General features: G+C 40.0%; 1 protein-coding gene and 1 pseudogene across 8 annotated transcripts in view; one reads left to right on the plus strand and one right to left on the minus strand.

The window, feature by feature from the left end:
• Positions 1 to 1052: 1052 nt before the first annotated feature.
• LOC142084651 (U2 spliceosomal RNA) lies at positions 1053 to 1268 on the minus strand (annotated as a pseudogene).
• Positions 1269 to 4230: 2962 nt separating this feature from the next.
• CCSER2 (coiled-coil serine rich protein 2) overlaps positions 4231 to 24433 on the plus strand; it is a 77972-nt gene continuing 57769 nt past the window's right edge. For 2 of the 8 annotated variants that reach the window (XM_075154294.1, XM_075154290.1), the window contains exons 1-3: positions 4236 to 4328; positions 18606 to 20079; positions 21023 to 21225. In XM_075154294.1, coding sequence (XP_075010395.1) covers positions 18645 to 20079; positions 21023 to 21225 — 1638 coding nt within the window. In that variant the 5' untranslated portion in view covers positions 4236 to 4328; positions 18606 to 18644. Of the gene's footprint in view, positions 4329 to 5113; positions 5294 to 18605; positions 20080 to 21022; positions 21226 to 24433 lie in introns of those variants that run through there. The other 6 variants (XM_075154291.1, XM_075154297.1, XM_075154292.1 and 3 more) reach the window with 5 other exon arrangements.

Below are 24433 nucleotides of genomic sequence, written 5' to 3' on the forward strand. Positions count from 1 at the left end.
AATTTCAACCCCTAACCATCCAACTGCATGCACTGTCATATATTTCATCAAAAGTCCAGCCCCAAGAAGCATACACTCTCTAATTCTAAGCTGTTTTCCTTTTTTTGAATGTTTGCGAGATAGTGAGAGTCCATGCTGCAGTTTTTTGCAAAAGTAAAATGTCCGCAATGAATAAATTATTACTTATATGTGGCAAAAATGGTGGCACTTAGCTGTTTAGCCCTTTTGAACTAGAAACAATGCAAACAGATAAAATACGGTTCACGTATCAGATAATATAAAATCAGAGTATAAGTAGGAAGTATTTTAATACAGTAACAGAACGTGGATGCACAAGGTAAAAATGAAATTATTGTGAACAGATTAGTTAGCAGCAGTCACAGCGTATGAGCTACCTAGCAAGGATTTTTTTTGTGGACATCATGGCAAAGATGATTTTTATGATGTGATGTGAGGAAGGAGGGTGGCTTTAACACAAGCAGACTACCTCAGTTTCATTGTAATGCAGGGGATGGGAAATATCAAGTTCAGAGTTTGTAAAGAATGTAGAACTCTGTTACATGGACAAATTTGAACAATACTTCTTTCATTTTCCCCTAAAGTTAGGGAAACACATGCACTTCCAGTTTTTAGAAATACATTAAATGGAAACCAAACCAAAGTTAAAAGAATGAACAGGGTTTCCCTTCAAGCCTGTCTATGACACAGGTACTGACTGGAAAATATTCTTATTTACAATAATCAACAAGGTTCATACTGTATGGCCGGTTGTTTATCTCATTGTCATTAACTATCAGCATGGCACTAAGGAAGCCAGCAAGGTTACGGCTGGATACTCTCAAAATACCTGTTCCAACTATTACTAGGAAAACTAGGCCTCCCTAGTACTCCTGGCACTGAAGCTGCTCATGCTTCAGCAGATTTGTGGGAAAGTGTGTCCTTGGCTCATAAAGTCCCTGCAAACTGCTGGAGGCTGGGAGAATATTTGTGTGAATATTACTATCTGCTCAGCCAGCTCTTACACTCTTCTCTGGGTGGTCTGTGTTATCCATTGCTGTGTCTCTGGTTTTTAAAGGCAGGACAATGCCAGGTCAGTGAGTGAAGTGGATAAAACAAGCTTCTAGTCCATCTCCTAGTGTAACATAAAGTCCATTTAAATCAATTTAGTATAAAATCAATGGAATGTAAAGTCCTCAAGCTGAAGACATATCAAATATTAAACTGATAAGAAAAGATAGTGCACTTGATCATAGAACCATAGAATCATTAAGGTTGGAAAAGACCTCTAAGAGCATCGAGTCCAGCTGTCAACCGAACACACCATGCCCACTACACCATGTCCCTAAGGGCCTCATCTACACGTCTTTTAAATACTTCCAGGGATGGTGACTCCACCACTTCCCAGGGCAGCCTGTTCCAAGGCCTGACCACTCTTTCAGTAAAGAAATTTCTCCTAATGTCCAGTCTAAACCTCCCTTGGCGCAACTTGAGGCCATTTCCTCTCGTCCTATCGCTTGTTACTTGGCAGAAGAGACCAACACCCACCTCGCTACAACCTCCTTTCAGGTAGTTGTAGAGTGCGATGAGGTCTCCCCTCAGCCTCCTCTTCTCCAGGCTAAACAACCCCAGTTCCCTCAGCCGCTCCTCTTAAGACTTCTGATACAGGCCAGGATGCCATTGGCCGCCTTGGCCACCTGGGCACACTGCCGGCTCATGTTCAGCCGGCTGTCAACCAGCATCCCTGGGTCCTTTTCCTCGGGGCAGCTTTCCAGCCACGCTTCCCCAAGCCTGTAGCGTTGCATGGGGTTGTTGTGGCCGAAGTGCAGGACCCGGCACTTGGCCTTGTTAAACCTCATCATAGCTAGATCTTAGTCTGTAGTCTGTGAGTAGGACTGTTAAGACTCTCTTTTAAGTTGTCAGAAGCTGGTGTATGTAATGCTTCCCTTTTTTGAAGTTATTTTCCAAAAACTATGAATTCTGCTTAAAGACTGGATATTAATCTTGAGGCTATATAAGCATGGTGGAAATCTGTTAAATGTCTAAACAGATAGTGGAGGCTCTCAAATCTGTCTTAAAATATCTCTAGGTTGTTTTCTTCTTTTATATATGTAGTTTTCTTATTATTTCAGATAATACAAGTATGAGCTGGAGTTAAAAAAGATGGTTATACCACCACTTCCAGGTCAGTATACATAGCTTATGTGCCTCCTTTGTGTTGGTTACAAGCATTCCTAGTCCTCCGATCTAGCTGAAAAGTACGATGACAGGGAACCATTTGTTCCTTGATCTCGTTCACCCAGCATTTGGGTACTGGCCTAAGAGATCCATCCTGGAAGCTCCACAGCTGATTTGTGTTGGGACTGAAGAAATACCTGCCAGTGCCTGCAGAAAGGCAGGGGGAAATTTAAGACTCTGCCAGTGAGTCTGTAATGCCATTTCACCCTCTCGGTGAGTCTGCAATGTAATTTCTTTTACTTTTGGGAAGGAAATGGAGAAGGAAGTTAGTTGGAGGAAATTTCAGTGGGAACAGTGAAGTCGTTCTGATGAACAAAGTACAGAAAATCAAATCTATGCTAATGCAGTTGATGTTTACATTAATGCTCAGAAGCTGAGAATAACTTAAAGAAAGGATGACTGTGTGGTTAAAGCAATGACGCCTGACTCAGGAAATCTGAGTTCATTTCCTGGCTTTCCTATCTCTTTAGCTTTGCAGAAGAGATTTAATCTCTCTCTTCTTGCTTTTTTTTTTCCTTTCCTGTACCACAGGGGAGTAATTATGCTTCAGATTGTTCTAAGAATAAATGCATTAATGTAGCCAGTACATTTAAGTTCAAGCAAAAAGACATACAAAAGCTTCAGTTGTTGTTCCTTATTTTTTTAAAAAAGGCCTTTCTGCTATCTATGGAGCAAATGTGCTGGAGTCTTCACGCCCTGCGTCCAGAAACGTGAGGAGGCACTTGCAGCGCTTGGGCTGACATTTGTAAGCAGGTCTTACCCCTAACAGCCCAACTTCCAGTCAAGAGGCTGTGGCAAATGATGCTTATCAATTACAGGGCGTTTTTTTTTCGACATGAACATAGCTTGAAGCTACTGCAAGGCTTTCTTCCTCTGGGAGGCCTGGTGCAGCAGCCAGGCAAAAATTTAGAAATATTGGTCAAAACTTTTGAGAAAAATTAAAATTTGAAAATCTGAAATTGAAGCACAGCAATATGGATGCTGAGATGGTAAGACAAAACATACATGAAGATCCCAAAACACGTGAGATGCAGAAACACAGGCCCCAAAGCAGCAGGCAGGCGGCTAGGAAGAGCGTTGGGGTATAAATACTGAGTCAGTGAAATGATCCTGAATCATCTCACGTAACCACAGGCAAATAACTTCCTGCAACCTCGCAGAAGTTTTTGGTATTCTGTCAGTGCCTTCTGATTCCTGCCACAACCAGAAAATTTGAGGAAACTCGCAAGTCCTTCCGTGAGCACCAGCATGGAGAAAGCCTGGTCTCCTGTGGATTTGCATCTCACTGTGGACTGCGAGAGTCCTTCCAGGCTTTTCACGTAGCTGGGACATTGCTGAGGCCCCTTTCCCTCCGAGAACTCCCTCTGTCCCTGAGCCGGGACACTCACAGGCCTATTTCCGTAACACTGTTAACAACTGCATTTTTATTTGCATCGGTCAACGGGCTCACCAATTTTTAGGGCAGACTGGAAGATGTGGCCAGCGGGCCTCACGGCCTTGAGAGCCCGGCATGACACAGCGCCAGGGCAGCCCTGCAGCCAGCCAGGCCGGCGGGCACGGGTGAGGCGCCATGTCGTTGGCGGAGCACGGCGCCGGCCTGCGCCGCGAGGAGCGGGCCAAGAGGAGACGGGGGCCGTGGCGGTCCCGGCGGGCAGCCCGGGGCCCGGCCAGCAGGACGCTGCGAGCTTGCGGAGGGGGTAAATTGGCCGGGCAGCCGCCATGAGCGCCCCCGCTCCCGCTCGCCCCTCAGAACCCGCCGCCGCGCGAGAACATCCGTTGGAGAGAGAAGGCGCGCGCACCGCGCCTAACGGGCGGCGGGCGGGGCGGGGCGGGGGCCAACGGTCGGGCGCGCGCCGGCCGCGCTGACGTCAGGGTGAGCCGAGGGGCGCGGAGGGGCGTGGGCAGGCGGCCGGCGCCGCTCCCGGGGCATGCGCGGCGGGGCTGCGCGCGCCGGCCCTCCCACCGCGGGCCGGGCCGGGCCGGGCGGGGCGGGGCGGGGCGGGGCGGCGCGGCTGGCGGCCGGTACCTGAGGGCGCAGACCGCCGCGGCCCTGCCCGAGGAGGGGACAGCGCCGGCCTGCGCCCGGCCCGGCGGTAAGTGCGGCGGCGGGGGGCGCGCCGCCAGCCCCTCGCTCTCCCCCCTTCCCCGCGGTGGGCCGCGCTCCTGGGGGGTCTCCTTGCCGGCGGCGAGGGGGAGCGGCCGTTGCCCTCTCCCTGCGCCGCAGCCGCCCCACCGGGACTGGGGTCGCCGCCTCCGCTGGGGGATGCTGCGGCATCACCGGCCACGCAGGCCGCGGGAGGCTGGGGAAGGGCGGCGGGGGGCCGGGCGGGTGGGGCAGCCTCCTGCGTGTCCCTGCCGGGCGCAGCCTTCACCTTTGGGGCGGCCTGAATGTCAGCGGAGGCTCCCGCGGTGCCGCTGGCTGCGAGCCGTGCCACAGGTGCGGCCTCCCCCGGCTGGCAGGGTGCTTGCGGCGGTGCCAGCTTGGCTGGCCGTGTCCAGGGCTTGCGCTCGGCTTCGTCAGCTGCGCTGCTCCCGGAGGTTAAAGGCGATCTGGCGTGGCAGGCCTGTCGCCGTGTTCCTCCGTCGGTTCCTGCTTTGCAGTGGCTTATGCGTCTTCTACTTCTGTTTGTTGAGAGGTACCTGCAGGTATGTTAGGAAACAGCTGCTGAAGGCCCTGGTCGCAAAGATCTCTTTGTAGCTCTGAAAAGGGGAAGAAGCAAAACCATCCAGTACGTGGTTGTTCAAAGACAACAGTTTTAAAAAAAAAAAAATCTGCTTTAGCTATAATCTGTTCAGATTTCAGTCATAACAAGGGAATGTTATGTATGTTATGATGACTTCGCTTTAATGACACTAAGACTTTGCTTTCATCATCCAGAGCCTGCTCGTAACATCGCGTTCTGTCAAATGTACTTTGACACACAATGAAACATAGGCAACTTCAGCCTTTAACTTTGGAAGGAAGTCGAGCTGTTTATCTTCAGTTAAAGAAAGCAAAAGTGAATGGGAACTTTATCCTGTAGCAGAGCATTAGTGTCCAGGCCAGATGACAATTAAGGTAAGGATTGTAGATCTGGTACTCCATCTGGTACGTCATATAAAGATGTTGACCAGTTTTCAGGGGAATTGGTTCAAGTTGTAGGATTGGTGCTTCATATTTGTAGCATGTTTGTTCCTGGTGTTTGTGGGCTTTGAGCCTTGATTTGATGCAGAATAGAATTTTTCATTACGAAGGTGTTGAAAGCAAAATGAAGCTAGATCTAAGGTCTCGTTTTATTATGTTCTTACAACTGAGAACCACTTTAAGTGTTCTCTGAAACTTTAAAAATATCTCTTCTGGGGTAGTTGAAAATACAAAACTCTTCATCATATTACTATAAGGCAGTAAATATTTATGTTTTTTGGTGATACTGAATTAAATTTGGCAGATATTTCCTCATGTATATAATGATCACATAACTCTCAATTCTGTGGGCCCATTTTGAATTTAATGCCTCCAAGCTGAAGAGGTGAATGCCTAACAAATGGAACATTAGTAATAACCAGCTACCTAAATGTTAACCAAGGATCTACATGAATATACAACTTGCAGTACAAAAAATGTTTTTGAAGTCGAAGTTTAATCTTTGCTCACCGTTAGTACTTCTCATTGTAGAAATCTCAGTGTTTGGGTTCCAAAAACTGCTGAGTATTGTCTTCTAATTGTAAAGCTGTTCAAACAGTAGAAATGTTTCGGACTTAGAAAATTTCTATATTTGATATTTTTGACCACTATAACACCTTGTGTTTTTGAACTGAAGTAATAATATATATGAATATAGAAAAAATGAATAGTAGTGATCTCAATTAACATAATGATCTCATTTAATGTATTGTTACACTAATGAGTAATCCTGTTTAATGGAACTGTCCATGTAAAAGCTCACTGGAGTAAAACCTATTACTTTTGGACCTGATCATCCTTTAAGAGGGATTGGTTATTTGGAATAAACCGGTTACAAGGAAGTGTTGGCACCGGCTCTCTAGATAAAAAGCCATCATGCCATCAGCCTTCAGATGAATGTTGCTTGCCTAGAATTGTTAGAAAAAATGGGAGATGAAGGAATGGAAGAGAGATGAAGGAATAAAAGGTAGCCAGTTGGAGCAGTGGTTGTGGTGTTCTTTTTTAGCCACTATTTGGAAGTGTAAACAGCAGCACCATCTTCTTAATTAGAAGCTTTCAGGCAGGGTTAAATTCCTTGCCAACAGGGATACTAAGAAGATCAAAATACTAATGGTGCTTTTGATAATTAGGTTTAAAATCCTGTATTGTGTTCGAATTGGAGCAATAAAAAAAGCTTATGTAAATCTCTGGATACCTGAACATATGTATGTTACAATAAAATCCCAACAGCATTAAAATAATTATTCCAAAGATGAAGTTTAGCTAGTCAGTGTAGGTCTTTGCATTTCTTTGTACCTCTGGGACACACACTCCAGCTCACTCTTAAACTTTTATAGAATAGGTGCATTTTGGAAGACATTCTGAGAATAGTGTTTCCTCCTTGATCAAAAGTAGCTTGATTTGCAGAGATCTGGACTTTGCTTGATAGCTATTCTCTACCTGTGCAGCTGAGGATTCAGCTGGAGCAGTTCTGCTGATAATATCCTATAGCAAGTGAAACAAGAAAGTCTTTTCAGGGTGAGGGATGCTTGTCCCTGGTCACATGGGGAACAGGTGTCACAAGTTCTCAGTAAAATGCCTTTTTCACTACAGATTGTTGGGATTTTCATGAGCACTTAGGTCCGTGATGAGTTGAGGTAGTCTTCTGCAGAGTGCATTTTAATGGCTTTGATTGAAGCAGGAGTATGGTTAATGTTGGCAAGGTTCTCACTGCAAGGAGTCTTGGCTTCTTAGCCAGAGGAAAATAGCTGATAAGGTTTTACTTTTATGTGGTGGTTGAACAAGTTATAGATCTGGAATAACCCTTAAATTGCAAACAATTTCTGAATTTATTCCCTGAAGCAAAAGAACTGCTATGCTTTTAGCCTAATTAGGCCAGATGGCTTGTGACACACACAGCACAAGTTAAGCGGCGCGTCATGGGAGAACTGAATATCCTGGGTTCTCTTGACTCAATAATCTCATTTGTACTTTGAGCTGGAGATTCAAGAGTCTCTTCTAGATAGATATAGAGATTCTTACTACAACGTGAATTTGTATGGTACTTCAACTCATATTCTTTTTGTGAATCATATTAAAGATAGATTTTACTTAAATGCATTTTTTCTGGTCTCATACCATGGAATTATTACATAGGCTTGTTGGTCAGTATTTTTGGTGATTTGGGGGGAGCTATGGCTTTCAACTAACCTTCATCTCAGTAAGGCAAACTTGCATAGGTGGAAACTTGGCAAGGCCAAAGCTGCTGCTGTTAGTAGCAGGAGTCTTGAGCAAAGGAGCGGAATCTTTCATCTTGCATGCCTTGTCCATCAGTAAATGGAGTTAAAAAAAAAAAACCCAACAACCTAATCCCTCTCTGTGTAAATCTTTCAGTGATGAAAGCTCTTTGAAATGGTGGTTTATAAAAATAACACTTCACCATGACTAAATTTGAGATCTTGATTAAACAAAACAAATGATATGTATCAGCTTCCATTACATTCAAGTAAAATGTGAGCATAGATGACTGTCTCTGTGTAATTCTGTAAGCTAATGTGGGAGAAACTGATCCTGTGGACAAACTGTCACTAGTAACTGAAGTTACACATGCCAGTTTCTTTGAGAATCCTTTTTTTTTTTTTAATTGCTAATGCATGAGGATATAACAACTGTCTGTGTCTTCTACATTGTAGAATACTGACCTTGATAGGTACATTCAGAGATAACTGTTTATGTTCAGGTATCAGAAAATCAGTAAGAAAATACAAAACACACTTTAAAATACTTAGAGAAGGCTGCCAGTCTGTGGTTAAAAACATGTTGATATTTGTTATGCTGTGGCAAACTTGCAAAGTTGTTTGGTACTGGAATATATTTAGAGAATTTGGTTTTGAGACTGGGAACTGATTTATAGCCATCGAGTCATAGACAGAAGCTGTAACTGTCCAGCACTAGTGAAATAAAATTCAATGGCAAGAAAGTGGCACTTTGAAGATGTGGTTCAAAAATAAGCAAGTTTCAACTGAAAGCTATAATATGCCAATACATGGCTGCAGTGTTTTTGGTTAAGGGTGAATGTTGAAGAGAAGTCAAACTTCACTTCAAAGAATGCAAATAATCCAGTATCTTCTTGAAAGCACATAGATATGAGACAAACTGATCAATATAACTGGTTTGCTTGGTAGCAAGGAGAGCAGAAATCAGTGGCCAGTTCTTGCAATGTAGGGAGTTTACAAGTAGTTTTCCTCAGGAATCTGTGCAAAGCAGTGAAATAATCTTTGAAAGAATTATTAGGAGGACTCTGGAACTCCTTGCTTAAGGCAGTTGTGGATGGAAAACGTTTGGGGGCTCGAAGACAGGTTGAACAAGATTGTGGAGGGTTCCTAAACAAACTACATCAAATTTAAAAAGTCCTATTAATTTAAAGTAGTTGAAGGCTGGGGAAGTCACAGCCCTGTTCATCCTCTTCCCGTCACCTTTTTTTAAGGCTACCACAGGAGACAATGTGACTTTTTATTCATCGCCCTTAAAATAAGATTGACTGCTGGAACTGTATGGCTGAGCTGGAGAACTGAATCTGGACAGTTGAATCACCATGATCCAAACGCAGAGAAATATTATGATTTATATAATATTTCAAGCTTATTTCAAGCAAGGGTTCACTTGCTCTCTTTCATGAGAGAAGTTTTAAAGATTTTCCTTGTCAGACCTTTTTCTAGTCTTTTTTTTTTAATCCAGCAGTGGCTGACTTAATATGATTTTTTAAAAAAATCTGTAGCAATGGTTTGACATGTTCTTGTCTCAAGTTTGTGATCTTCTGACAAAAACTAAACTGTGTTAAAATAGCATTGGCAATGTGTAGAAAAGAAATTCCCAGAACTATTTTCTTCCGTCTTCCTACTGCTTCATCTTGTCTAGTCTTGCTCAATTATCACCTGTGAATCTCTTCAGGCTTACTGAGGATATCTCAGTACCAGTGAGTCTGTGAATTACATGCAGTCTCCTTCAATTATCTTTGCTTGTCATTCAGCTTAACCTATAACTAGAATTCTTATTCAGGCAGCAGTAGAAAGAATGAGCATGTGTGACTGGAGGGGGGAAAAAAATAATATGTATTGGTGGTAAGCACAGCCTCGTTGCATATTTAAAGTAATGGGAATTGTTAATCTTAAGATACCTACATAGATAAACTGTTCAGCAGTGGTCCAGACATGTAGTAGTGTTTCTGTCATTAGTCATTATGTAATCAATACAAAAAATATATTGAACAATATCTGTTTGTACCACCATAGAGGGTTTTAGCTCAAGACAGCTCAGTGTTCTTATAGGAGAAGATGCATCGGATGAATAAACAAACTAGAAGAGTAGGATGGACAAGGTGGCAGTCTAAAAAGGGATATTTCCATTTATAATCAGTTGTATTCAAAGTTTCACTTGGCTTCCAGCCTGCCTGTTCTTATCAGCGAGAAAATCCTGCTCCAGGTAGCATGCATTACTAAAGTAGTGGAAAATAGTAACTGGAAGCTGCGTCTTTAGTTTGTTACTGAAGCAATGGTGAACTAAGTCTCGCCTAGTAGAGTTAGAGACAGGAGTGGTGTGTTTGAATCATCTGGTGACAGTGGATAGTTCTGTGGAAAAGGGAGGCTCCTCTATTTTTAAATGAAATATTTGCCAGACAATAGTAGGTAATTCCTACTTGTTTGCAGAATGACATTGCTTTCATGTCTGAACTCAGAGACAGATTAATCTGTCTTGTAAGAATAAATTCAGAAAAATTGAAATTACCAACATAAAATACTGTTGCTGAAGGAATACCATCAGTAAAAGCAGTGGCCTGTTTCTGCTGTCAGTTGCTTTGGTGCTGACATAATCACAAAATTTTTGAAAGGAGAGGTCGAGATCCACCATTTCACTTCTAGAAAGCTTCAATTCTAGACTGTGATTGATGTTTCGATTATTCAGTCCATCTTAACTACAGCATAAAATCTAACTTGCCTTTATGATATAAGCAGCGATGTCAGCTTTAAAACTTTTCTGAAAGGCAGCTATCTACACCAAATGGGAAAGATCAGAGTTTTTTTAATATGTACGTACACACACATATACATATACACAATTATGGGTTATCTTCCAGGATAGAAATCTTGCCAAATACAAGCAATTATTACAACAGCACAAGAGAGTAACCTAGATATATATGTACTGTATAGTCACAGTACTTGTGTGTGTGTGTGTGTGTGTGTGAATAATGCTTGAGTAATAGGATAGTTTAGATCTTTTCTCCTCTGTAGCCGTAGGACTTTGTCTTTAGGTTGCAGAGCATTAGATCTGTAAGGCAGACAGATAATGTATGTCTCTTTCTAGTTTGGCTTTCCCCTTTCTGTTTATTATCGTTGCAAATTTGGTAACAATTTAAACTGAATAATGACATCAAAGAATTGAAGCTAATAAAGACCCTTTGTATCTCTTCACCAACAAAGTTTTTGAGAACAGTACATCTTCTGCAGTGTAAGAGCTGTTAAGCTACCCTGCTGAAGAAGATTGGTCTACATGACTTGCTCACTGAGGTTAATCTGTTGAATTTGTTCTGTTCACAGAAGGCTGTTCCTGGTGTAACATAACAAATGAAGTAATCCACATAATTTAATTCCTTCTAGGAGGAGTGTTTCTGCATTGGAGCTAGGTATATCGGTCGTGATTATGTCAGCTGTTTCTGCTTCTGATTTATTATGATGTATCCCATCTGCCTCTTACAATGCTTTGAAAGCTGTTCTTGGGGTCAGCACACTTAACGTAGTGTTTTTCTCAGCTGTGCCTTGTGTTCTCTGGATTTTCGGTGGAAGCCTTACGACGTTCTGGATCTTGTATTTTGAAGAGTTGGTTATGCAGGAAGTGCATGGTGTTTATATCTGCAAGTACAGAGTTGACATCGCTAGTTCAGATTTAACAAGGCACGACTGCTGCATTTGGATGAGTGACTGGACGAGTGCACAAAAGCAAACTTAAGGAAAACCCAGTGTGTGTCAGTGTCTGAGCCACCTTTAGTTTTTACTGAAGGCATTTTCGAGGATTTTGACAAAGTCGAAATTTTATATCTGCTGTGGCAGGAAGAGTAGATCTTTTGAAGAAGGGAATTGATGACTTCCTCCAAGAGGATGCACAGATGATTGGCAGTTTCAGAGAGGAGTTGTGCCTCTGCAATGCTTTATTCCACTTCCTAGCTGACCTCTGTCCCTGAGAACAGTTAGGCCGTCAGCCCTAATGCAGAAAAGAGTGTCATTGCATTTCACATCTCATTTATGAATGAACTATGATAGCCTGTGTTAATACTTAAGAGGAATGTGAAAGTGGACTATTTCAAGCCTATTTCTTCCTTTTTGCAGGCCCCGATATCCTCTTGTATTGGGAGTAATATGTCCGTACCCCCAAGTATCTTCTTCCGTCTTCTTTTCTTTGTCCTGAAACTGCTCCCTTGCTGCAGTTGGCTAAGCATCTGGACTTTGACTGCCCTCTGCCTTATTAGTCATGTTGTAAGAATGCCAAAAATCAGGGCAAATTTACCTATTTGAGAAACCTTAGCAAAGATCTTCCTTTTAGTTAAAATTTGCATGACATTTTTTCCAATAAAATCTTAAGGGTTTTGTGATAACTCAAATCCTGTTTTGTTGCAACCTTTTGGTAAGGTTTGATGTAAAAATTTGGGGTTTAAAATGCATAGTCTCTATTTTACTAATATACAAAGGACAAGTGGGCAAACTATTACAAAGCATACATTTCTGGGCAGATAGCACTTAGCCCTTTTTTTCTTCCTTGAGGTGCCTGCTATTCAGTGTAAATAGCATTAATGGCAGAGTGAATTGAGAGTGTGGCCCTAAGGGATGTGAATGGAGTTTTTGGTTCTGCAAGTATTCTGGTAGCTTTCTTCTACAAAATAGAGCTGCATTTCCCTATTTTTTTTTCTCCGGTAAATGCTTATGTCCTCTAGCTTTACAAAGCTTTAAGAAACCATATTCTGATGAATAACTACAATGCTTTTAAAGATTGCAAGGAATGTCATATCTTTTTGCTGTATTGACTAAAGATACTGTGTAATGTTAGAAATACAGAAGCCCAATCTCTTCAGGATATCTTTCTTGTTCTCTCCTCATTTTATCTCTATTCATTATCATGCTCTGCTTATATTCCTTGACCTAGTGCATTCGGACGGACAGGAAATAAAATTCAGCACAACAGCAGCTTGGATAACTGGTTTGCTTGGTGTTTGATAGATCAAACTTTACAAATGGATAGAACATCAGCATACCTAAGTGTGAGGGAGGAAGAATAGAAAAGGACTTGCCTCTAAGCTCTCTGAGGTCTGGGAACAGAATCTCACAACTTTGAACACAGAATAACAAAATAATTTCAGAGAAACAGAACAATAAGCATTAATTGTTTTGGAATTTCTTACCATACTTTATGACTATGGTACCTTCAAAAGGCAGACTGTCAGGGATGCTAGTATTAATCACCGTGCAGTTTGGACACAGTAAAGGGAGAGACACTAAAACTCATGGGTGCCTTCATGAAGCATTAGGAATTGATTCAAGAACACAGATGTTTTGGAGACGCTAAAGACAGGAGAAAGAAGGAAGGCTTGGAGGATTTTACTGCAGAGCTGATAAATCTTATTAGATCTTGGAGTTGAGAAAAGGCTTTTGTGGTTGAGCTGGAGCCAGTCTATGCAGGGTAAATAACACAAAAGAATATGGGACAGTTGTAAATACTCAAATTCAGTTTTGGAGCCATCAGAATTTCTAGTTGTATTCCGATTCAGTTTAATGCATACAACATGCACAACTTCCTCAGCATTCATCATCTTTAATTCCTCAGGGCTTGTCCTGCTCAGAGCAGGTGTTTGCTAACTAGATCTCCTGCCAGTTTCTTTTATTCTGTTAAGCTCCCATGGTCCTCTTAAAGCCGAAAAGTGACTTGCAACCATGCTACCCATCTTGCAGTGTTCCTAAGTACTTGCTAAAGAAGCGTTTTGCTACATCTGTTGCAGGGGCCTCCCTGATTTTTAGTTTATGGCATTCAGTACCTCCTTACACTGGTGGAAATAAGATATTTTCACATAACTGCCCTAATGCATTTTTAATTACATTTTTAAGAAAAATGAAGTTATGCTTAAGTTTCACCACTTCTCACCATATCAGTGGTGAGAAGATCTGCATTCTGTGTCCTGAATAGAAAAATAAATAAATAAATAGAAGCTGTGGTGTTAAAACCCAGAGGTGTACAGAGGCTGTCCATGCACAGTGGACAGAGTTGAAATACACGTGCACTTATATTCACAAAGGCCATGTGGTACATCTAGATTCAGCAGATAATAATTAGAAGTAAACGACAATCTTTTTCAAATTGGCAAGTTTGTGTCTTTTGTTTGTGTGGAGGGCATCTAAGTTATTGTGAAAATCAGTGGGAAGTTAGGAGCTGCTATCTTGAAGCATGTCCATAGCACCCTGAAGAGCTGGTCTTGTGCCTCAGATTTCAGGAGGGCTCTCCTGTTAGAAGTGTGGTGCAGAAGACAGGATAATTGTTACTTGAGGCAGTAGATTGTGCCTGCCTCAAACCGTCCGTTCATGGCCTGCCATTTGCTCTTCGGTTCCCAAGGGTACGCTTCACTCATTTTCTGCACTGCTTGGGCAGTAGTTAACAGTTCTTTTCTCTGCCCTAATGTAATGCTGTGGCCAAGTAAGCTTTTCACTAGAGGAGGTAATTTATGTTACCGTAGGAGGAATGTTCTCACCTTCCTGTCTGTGCTGTTTGTATACTAGAAATGTGCTTTTGTTTTCTAGGAGAAAGAATGAAGGTCCCTGGAAATTTTAGCACCGTAGAGTTGGCAAGATAAATATGCATGTATATTGGTAAACTGCTGCTTCAGATCACCTGTCACTGAGCCAAACAAGTAGAATTAGATAGTATCTTAATTCTTAGGCCTTCTGCGGAAGGCAAATACTAGGAGTATAAGGCAAACGTGGTCATTAAACTTCATTGGCGTTAGTAACATCCAGCACATGATGGCAGAAATATGAATAATTCAGTTATTCACAGAGCTTCATAGCAGTTGTTCTGTCAGTCTGCCCACACCAAATACCAAAAAAATTGACTGATTAATAATTGATGTTTGCTGATTTACGAACACTGATGGACATAATGTTTCTGGGTAGGTAAGGAAACTTGTGTACCACTGTAGCTGCCGGCTTCTTACAGACAGGAAAGTACCATTTTTGTTATCCAGAAGCAGTGAGGAGCTGTTGACTATCTTGGTTTTCCAGCACAATCCTGTTACACAAACTTATGTTTCTCTCTGCCTCAAGAAAAAGATTCTTCACCCTGGCAAGGAAGTTCCTCCAAGAAAAGTATCTTAAGTTAGCTGCTTAGTATTTCTGTTTCTTATTTACGTGGTCTTAAAATTGAGAAGAATGAAATGTACATCTGAAACTGTTGGCATAGCAATAGTTCTGCAGAATTGCTCTCGTCTGTCACCGGTCTGTCAGATATGTTTCATTTGGCAGCTGTTTATTCCACACTGCTGTGACAATAGGAGGGGAGTTGGGTCCCACTCATGGTAATCTGTGTTTGGAATTTGAAAATGCTATTAGCTCTCTAATGGCATGGATCATAGAGATTGCAATATTTTAAAGGTGCCCAAACATTGAAATATATGAACCTTAAGCTGTCTTCTGCTGTAATAATCATTCCACAACATGTAGGGCAGAGTCTCAGATGCAAACCCAAACTTTGCTGAGAAACTAATATATAGGCAACTGTGTTATTGAAACAGACTGTGAATGAAGTAAAAGTGAATGTTATTTTTGCTAGTTGAAAGTAACATTGGAGGATCTTGACGAGGTGTAAATAATCCTATATAGAAAGCACAAAGGAGAGTGAGAATGAATATCCTTTTGCTTATGACCAGGATCTTGAATATCCTTGAAGGTAAGGATGTAGCAGCTTTTCAGTTAATTCAGATTATACTTCAGAGAGGGTTTGTAAGTTTTAATTCCTTTTCCCTGGATCATTATGTAAGACTAGGCTTTTTATAATTAGTTTAATTCCCTATTAGGCTTGTGTGCACTAGATAATGTATTTCCCAAGGCAAAGCATATAAGGTTCATTTGCCCAAATGTCTGTTTTAAAAAATCCATAGATTGCAGAAGTCTAAAAATACTTTGAATTTCTTTATAATACAGCAGAATACGACTTACATTGTATTGAATCTGAGTTTCATGGGATGCAAAAATCATACTATAACTTGCAGGTCCTATGCTTCATGATAAAGGAATTTCATTTTTAGAGTGATGTAACTTCTAGTAGTAAATATATGTCAAGATTGAGGATGTTTAAGAGAACTTCATGAGAGAGTTTTCCATTTTCTGGGAAAAGTAGCATCTGCCAAACATGATACTGTTAAGTGGTGGGTTTTTTTTTGATGGCATTGTATTTCAACCGAACAAATGCAACCTAAAATTGAAAGGTAACACAGTAGTTACAGCTATGTAGCTAACAAAACACAGGCAAGTATTGCTTGTAGGCGGTCTTTTAATTTAATTATCTGAAGTGTTTTAAGCAATCACTACAGTTTTCTTAAAGATAATATTTTGTCTTTCCCTAATTAAGGTGAAATGAGCAAGCACCCTTCCTGGAGAACTGAAAGGTCGTCTTTTCAAGTTTAATTTGCAGCACTTGGTGGAGGATTAAAGTAATCTCATTAAATGGCTCCATTTAAACTTTGCAGTCACCTAAGAGATGGTAGACAGATGTGAAAAGGGAATTATCCATAAAGCATGAAAGTTAAATTAGCAGCTTTCTAATTTAACTTTTTTAATTTGGAAGATTTCTTTGAGACTTGAGCCTTTTTGTTAGAGTTGGGATATCTTTTGACGGATCTGCAGTATGATGCTTGCTGTCAATGAATGCATCGTGATGTTAAAGGCCATTTTTATGCGTGGAGTTATTTAATAAAAAAGGTATACTTTATTGCCTTTACTGTATATATTTGACATAAAGTAAGTATCTTTGAGGTTGACATTTGATATTAAAGCATAATGATTTTTTCATTTGCAAGGTATACAGGTACACTGTAGGCAAGTTTCTTTTTTATGGGTACAGATACATGAATGAGATACTGTGAATGCTCTTCTTAGTAGGTGATGTTGGTCATAGGGTTTTTGAGATAAGTCTAACATTAGACCCCTAAATCCACATACAGGCATGTATTATGCATAATGAGTTAAATGTTTTGCTGTTGCTGGAGGGAAATACCTGTATGTTTCTTTGTAAGCCTAGGGTGTGCAAGAATTCCCTTAGTATTTGAAAACTCTGGATTTGTGCCTTTCTAAATAGAAATGCGCTCTACCAGTTGTAGGATGTGGATTCTGATATTTTCACTAGGTTAGGAGCCCCTAAAAAGCCATGTCTCTGAGTATGTTTCCCTTTGTATCTTGTTAATGTAGATCTACTTCCAGAACTACAGCTCTGGGGCATCCTATTCATTTACAAAATCCTAAGGGTACTTCAGTTTGCATGAATTTAATGCCACTTTAGTTTATCTTAAGTGTTTCTTAGTGAGGTCTTGCAACCTGGGGAGTGACTCACTTTAAGGTAGTGCTGTGGTTACACAAGATATTTCCTGTACCTTGAATAAGTACAGTGTTACTTGCTGTGTGTTGATTCTCATCATGATTGCCATGGTTTAAAAATTTTCATGGTTTTTTTCAGTCCTGCCAGCTGTGTGTAGGTCTGTGAAAAGAGAAACACGGATAATCGTTTCAGGGAGTAACATGAACCACTGAAATTCTGTGTCTTGACACCATTGTAAGACCAGCGGGTGGAACTGATGAAAACATAATATCCAGGCTAGCAAAAGCAAGATATCCTTTTACAACTGTCTTGAAAAAACAGAAACCTGGTCTTGCAAATACAGAATTTCACACTAGAGTAAACCTTGTCTTAAGATGCAACACTGAAACTTGAAGACTTCTTAAGGCCGTATTGTCTGAACTGCAAGTCTTTAATAATAGCATTTAGACAAGTTGTTCATATTGTATAGCCAGGAAAAACAACAGACTAAATCCTGTACAAAAGGGTGATACAGATGTAGTTGTCCAAGTAGTAGGATGGATATGTGGATGAGTGTGGAAGAAACAAAAAGCAGTAAATCAAAGCAAGGAGATCGGAATTCTCAAGGCAAAAGTTTTTGTGGCAAAGATATGTCTGTAAAGCAGATATGGCTTTATAAAATAAGTGTGATATTAAATAGACTAAAATGACATGACTATAAGTTGAGATACAACAAATCTTTATTAAAGACTGTAGTGGGTGTTTCAGATGGGACCAAAATTCAAGATACAAGGGAATGCATGAATGCTATCATTACCTTTTTATCTCATGCTTTTGAAGCTAGGGTTATGTGTTCATGTATCACTGCACAGAAGTAAAACTTTTGAATTCACTTACTATCACTGACCTTATGCAACTGTTGCCCTGTACCTCAAGTCTTGTACATTAATAAGATGATGACCAAAATAGACTACAGTTTCCATACAAAGAGAAAAAAATAGCTAGGAATTTTCATCTTGAATTGGGGATATCAATGGGAAAAAAAATGCTGTGGTGAAGGTGGATGATGAGTGATTATTTTGTATCTCATAACATAGACATTGGGGAAACTGAAAAAAATAATTTTCAAAAAATTAGCTGTAGTGGTGCTTTTAGTCAGATTTTACATTATCATTTTTGCAGTTTTACGTTGCTGATCACAGGTTTGTGCTATGTTCAGTTTGTGGGATTTTTTAAAATATAAAGTCTTAAGTATGTAATTTAATAATTGTAATACAGTTGAAAAATTCAGTTTGCTGCTCAAAATAGGTAAATGGAGAAAAAAACCACCCAACCCTTCTTTAACCTTATTTTATAGATTTCAAAAGGAATAAAAAAAAAAAAAGCAGTTTATCTAGAGAACGAAAGTTGGGGGAGGGAGGTGTGACCTGAATAACATATTACTGCCAAATAACTGCTGGTGACAGCTATTTCTCTGGAGTTCACAAAATTTGTGTGAGTTACTTTGTATCATCATCGTATAGTTAGGCACAGGAATGTAGTAAGCATAGATGCAAATGTATATAAAATTGTGTTGATTAATGTGTGGTTGATTCAGATCTAATATATTCTTTCTTTTCCTTAGATTCAAGCACCCTATAAGGACCAATGTACCCAATAGCTCATGGAAGAAAAAAATCAAGTCAGGACATCCTTGGTTTCCAGGCTACCAAAATACGGAACGAAAACTTTAGGAAGTGTCTTGCAACCTATGCCAAATGGGACGGCTGTTAGTTTAGCAGGGAATAATGGTGGCAAAAATTTCAGCAAGCACAATGGCACTGTTCGTATGTCTTCCTTTTCCTTCAACTGGAAAAAGTCAAATAAATATCAACTTCATGATCAAAATGGGAGAGAGACCAACTCTAAACATAACTGTAATGAAAAATTAATCGATTCTGAGAAGTGTTCTCAATCTCAAGGAGCATTGGGTAATGATGTGCTCAGGGTGGGTTTGAACAGTACTGCTTCGGTTGCATCAAAAGCAGCAAAGCAAACCAATATGTTTGTATCTTCTACTGAGGAATTAAACCCAAAGTCTTTGCCTGGACTCTCTAGTTCAGCAAAATTCGCCAAAGGTACCCTGTCAGGAAGGACCTCATATTCTGGACTCAGTGCTCCAAAATCACATTTAAATGGATTTTATGGAAATAGGCCGGTGGTAGGTTTGCAGAGACCTAGAGCTAATTCCAGTGCCACAGGGACAAGTTTGGGAGAAAGCCTGGCACAATCTACAGACAGTAGCAAGGCTTTTTCGTGTGAAAAAATGGTAAGGTCACAAAGTTTTTCACATTCCATTCAGAATTCTTTCCTTCCCACTGCATCTTTAACCAGGTCACATTCCTTTAATAAAGCTGTGGATCTTACAAGGCCTTATCATAGTCAAAATCTAGCTGCCAGGACATCTCAGAGGTCGACTTTGTTGTCAAGAAATGCACGTCAGTTGGATGTACCCAATGGAAATGAACCTATGAAGTATGGATTTACCAGGCCCTACTCCGGTATGTCGGCTCCTTGTTCAAAGAAGCCCCCACTGTCAAATGGATCTGGGTCAGCACCTTCTTTTGGATACAGATTAAGTCGGCCTTCTCTGCTGAAGCCTACCAGGCAGCGATTTGCTGGAAATATCGTTGTGGATGGCAGCAAAAGTACAACTCCTGACACATGCATCGTGGAGAACTCTGAAATTTCAACAAACATTAATAGAGCAATTGAGAAAAACAGTATTATAGAGAGCAATGCTCAAAGAACAGAATCTGATGAGGGCCTGCATGAAAGTATGGGAAAACATGGGTCAAAAGTCATGTGTATGAGCGATGATGGAGATGAAATATCAATATCTTCTTTGTCATCCTCTGAAAAAAATGATTTGAGTGAAGACTTCAGTGATGATTTCATAGATATAGAAGACCAAAACAGAACTATACATATACAGCAAAAGGAGAGCTGCCTTCAAGAGTTAGACGGGAGCATAACATCTGTCGAGCCGTTCACTTCTCTCAAGGAAAGTGGAGGATCTTGCTGTAATGCTGATGACTGGCTTGATATAAATGTGTCTGGTAAATACTTTGTTATGTTCTGTTTGAAATTTTAGGTACTAAATCAAGATTCTGTAACTGTAATTAAGTTGTCTTATATAATTATCCATTGCTTGTGAATTGTTTCAGAATGGAACTTGGCTCTATGCTGGCCCATTTATTTTCTTACAGTGCTTTTTCTGCATGATAGTTATCTTTCCCAGGCATGACTTTGAAGAGCTCTTTTTCTTCGGGATAAGAATGAATGATACCTCCTTTAACCACGCTTGTGGTAGGGTTGTGGGATTCCTCATATCCTTGCTTTGCCATTCATTTCTCTGGACTGGTAATCTTTTAAGAAAATTTCTTTCCCCTGCTCCCTGCCCCTGCCACCTCTGTACATAGAGAACAGCTGTAAACCACTCCTAAGTAGTGGGAATAAGCGTAGGGTGTCTAATTAAATCAGTTAAATTATAAATATGAATGTCACTGTTTTTTGGTTTTTTTTTTTTGTTTTTCCAGAGGCATGCTGTATTATTTCTTTAAAAATTAGTGGAAGAAACGGAAGATGTTTTTAAAAGCCATGTTTTCAAGTCTCTGATGGGCTTCTCATAGTACACACTTGCTTTGAGAGAAGTTACAGTTGAAAGATTGGATCCAAAGGATCTAATTTTGGACCCACCTTCTAATATGTTAAAAAGATATAAAATTCTGAAAGTAGCTTTCATGATGAGTGAATTAGTGCAGTGTAAAAGGCTAGCAAAGATGTAGGTTGGAAGGATACTTAGTTGTAGCTACCAAACCAGCTTGAGCTTTCCTCTCCTCTAGGATCAGTGAACAATACTGTGGAATGCTTTCAGATATTTCTGTTACAGTACAGTTTCAGAAAAGTTAATGCACCAATAATACACATCACACATCTTAATTTTTATTTTTGGCATATGGAATTGTTTTTGGAATCTTGACTATTGCTCTTTTCTTTAAGCAGTGGATGACAACAGTGAAAGCACAAAGCATACTGCCGACAATGTGATTTCTCCAGAGATGAATTACAGAGCTGGGTCCTCTTTTGAGCTTTCTCCATCTGACAGCTCTGATGGCACATACATGTGGGATGAAGAAGGGTTGGAACCTATTGGAAGTGTCCATCCATGTGGAAGTTATGAATCTTCAGAAATGAACAGCATAGTATGTATTTATATGCATAAGTTGCATAATTACAGTGTTTTGAGTTTATTGCTTATTAAGTATATTTTAAAAACAAAAGTAATGTATTTTTTACTTGATAATTATTTCCTCTTTCCTCTGTAGTTGATAGCTTTTTGAAACTTCTTGTTTAGGAACTCCTCTTTCTGGACAGGTGACCTTAATTAGGCTGTTTACATACAATTTTTGTTTTCCTTATTCTCAAATTAGGACAGAACAGGTCCTTCTTTATGCAATCTCATGGTAGTGCTCACAAAGAATAAAGGAATTCATTTCTGCGAATGATAGGTTAAATATCTCCTACCAATCTCTAAACCTAGGAGTAAAAAAGCAAGAAAATAGCTATCGCCTCTCTGACTTCTTCCATCGTCTTGTTTCTATACCGTATACATATAGGACCCTTTTAAACCAAAGTTTATTTTTATTTCTGAGTTTGTTCAAGCATAGAATCTTTAAGGGAGATGCCTGACCATAGCTTACTGTAGCAGGACTCTTTGTGCGTCTCAAATGCGATACACAAGATGCATACAACCTTTTTCTTATTGCTTAACTTGGAACTGCTAGAAACATCATTCAGTCTAAAGAATGTATGGAGGGTTGTTGCAGTGCTGTGACCCTCCCGCTGAGGTCAGGGAGCCAACCTTGGGATTTCGGTGGGCTTGAGGAATATATTATCTGTCTGTCCTTCATCCCTTCTGATTTCATATTCATTTGTTGAACAATCTTTTGAATTAAGCAACTCAGATTTTATGAACATGATACTAACAGTCAGAACTTACAACAAAAAGAATTTGGTATAATCAATGTGTCATGCTTCATGTGTTTCAGGCGTGTTAGATACTGTGTCACCACTGCCAATTTAGTAATGTAGATACCAGTTTCAGACTTGGACAGGGTTTGTGGCATCTACTCAGACTTCAATTTTTAATTTTATTAGGGTTGTCTGCTCTAGCCCAAGAGCAGAACAGCAGAGATTTCTCCTGAAAATTGGGCATAGCTATGTAATTACTTTTTTATGTGTAACTACATACAAATTCTTGATATATTTTCAGCTGCTTTGTGGTATTGTTTGCTTTCTGTCTTAAATTACAATGTTGGGTTGTAGTGCTTAAAAGAGCTTGGAAATGGTTATTAACTTTTTGTGGTAATTGTGGCCAGCTTGGAAAAGCAGTTTGAGACTGTTCCAGTATGAGCTTTGTAGCATTATTGATGTTTATAGGGGACAAAAAAGTTTACTGTAGGCCACTGCAAAAACAAACACCGATTTCCCCAGACACATGCACATGCCAGGAAAGAAAGGAAGTTTTTGAACTTCCTCCTTCATAAATTTTAAATATAGATATTTTTGATACATACAGTGTAATTTATCAAACAAATGAAAGACACTACTTTCCCATGCTTTTGGACTATGTTTTTGATACATGTGACCTCTGTGCATCGATTTGTGCATGTGTATGAATTGATAGTCGATCAATGTTCTGATTGACAGAAGCTGCTGTAAGCCTTGTGGAGCAGAGGTACGTTAGAAGCTTTTAATACCTTTGTTCAGTACTTTGGTTTATTTCTTCCTTTATTGAAAGTAAATAGCTTTTAGAGAGCACTTAAAAACGGAAGAATGAACTTACTAGGTTTTGAGGAGGTGGAGAAAGGAGGAGGTTATAAGTGAGACTTACTGTTGAATCTAGAAAGTCATGTGTGTTTTCTACCCGTTTTGATTTTTATCCTGTTAGTGCTGTTCCAGAGTTACAGTGCTTACTGTACTGTGAATTTTTATCTTAAATGAGAGAAACATCAATAATACATCTTTTATTTTTACAAAGCAGAAATGTATTTTCAGTCAGCTTGGTTTTTGAGGGGAAATTGTACCTCTGAAATGTTTATTGGATTGCCTTTTAGTGGTGGTTTTTGTGTTTTGCTTTTTTTTTTCCCATGTGCTTGTTGTTTTTGGTAGAAAGCACGGTATATTTGATTTCTTTAGCCTAAAGATTAAACACTGATCGTTTTTAATCTGAAGATGCAGCAGAATTTCTGATACAGTTTTTCATTATTTCTGAAGAACTATGTTCTTGGGTAGGTTAAAGTAAGCTTTTGTTCCATGTTTTTCCTTTTCTCTGCAGGCAATGAGTATAAAGACAGGTTAAAAAAAAAATAGAACTGAAGGCGTTGAGAATAATTATTGTGATTAGTCAGCATATCAGATGTTTTGATTACTGGGAGATACGTGATCAAATTATGCGGTTTCTATCATCTAGTGTGGTGAGGGTAAAAGCAGTTAATATCTGCGTGTCAAAGTCCAATTGATAAGAGTCGGATTTAAGAATTTTGAGTGCTTGAGCTAATGCCAGCCCGACTGGCCCTTGCAATTAATATTTCCGGGGGAATCTCCAAAGCAGATAGTTGGTTCTGGAGTTTCCGTGGCATCAGGCTGGGGTGAGTAGAAGCAATGTAGCTGAATAACACTTTAGGTAATTAGATGGTGAGTAAATGGTAGTGTTTAGTGCAAAATTCACCTTTTCTTTTTAATTTCCATCCTGCTGTTTTATTGTTAGTCTTTTAAGCTGTATCATCCTTAGTATCAACAAATACTAAATGCTTTTCCTAAACTTTTCTATAGATGGCAGTGCAGCTCGTATTGGGTAATCTTGCATTAGAAGTGTTTTGACCATCTTTGAAAAGGCAACTTTTGCAGAGGGGATTTTAATGAGGCTTCTGGAATAGCAACCAGAATAGGAAGATAATGGAAGGAGCTTGCTGACTACTCAATCTTTGTTCCTCTTTTGGGAGAAGAAAAGCAGATATCTTTGCTAGTCTCAGCAGAGCTCGGTTTTAAGGACATGGCGGGGGGAGGGGGGGGAGGTGGAAATTTGGCCCTTCTGTTCTTCACTAATTGAGCCAACAGCTATGGAGAAAATGTGCAATCCAGTGTTGGAGGCTTAAAAGTTACACAAATCTAAATAACCTCTCATAAGACAATGCCATGGGGACTTACAGCTAAGTAGGACATGGATTTTTTTGAGACCTTGTCAGGATGAAAATGTTTTTATCCTCTAATTGTGTAACAGAAAATAATTTATTCCACTATCCCTACTTTTGTTTCATTTCCAGTTTTGAAGGCAACAAATCAATTGGTAAACAGTCTAAGAATTGAATTCCCTTCAAGTTTTTAAGCATTCATTTCATTGGTATTCCT

This window comes from Calonectris borealis, chromosome 7, assembly GCF_964195595.1.
Source record: "Calonectris borealis chromosome 7, bCalBor7.hap1.2, whole genome shotgun sequence".
Classification (NCBI taxonomy): domain Eukaryota; kingdom Metazoa; phylum Chordata; class Aves; order Procellariiformes; family Procellariidae; genus Calonectris; species Calonectris borealis.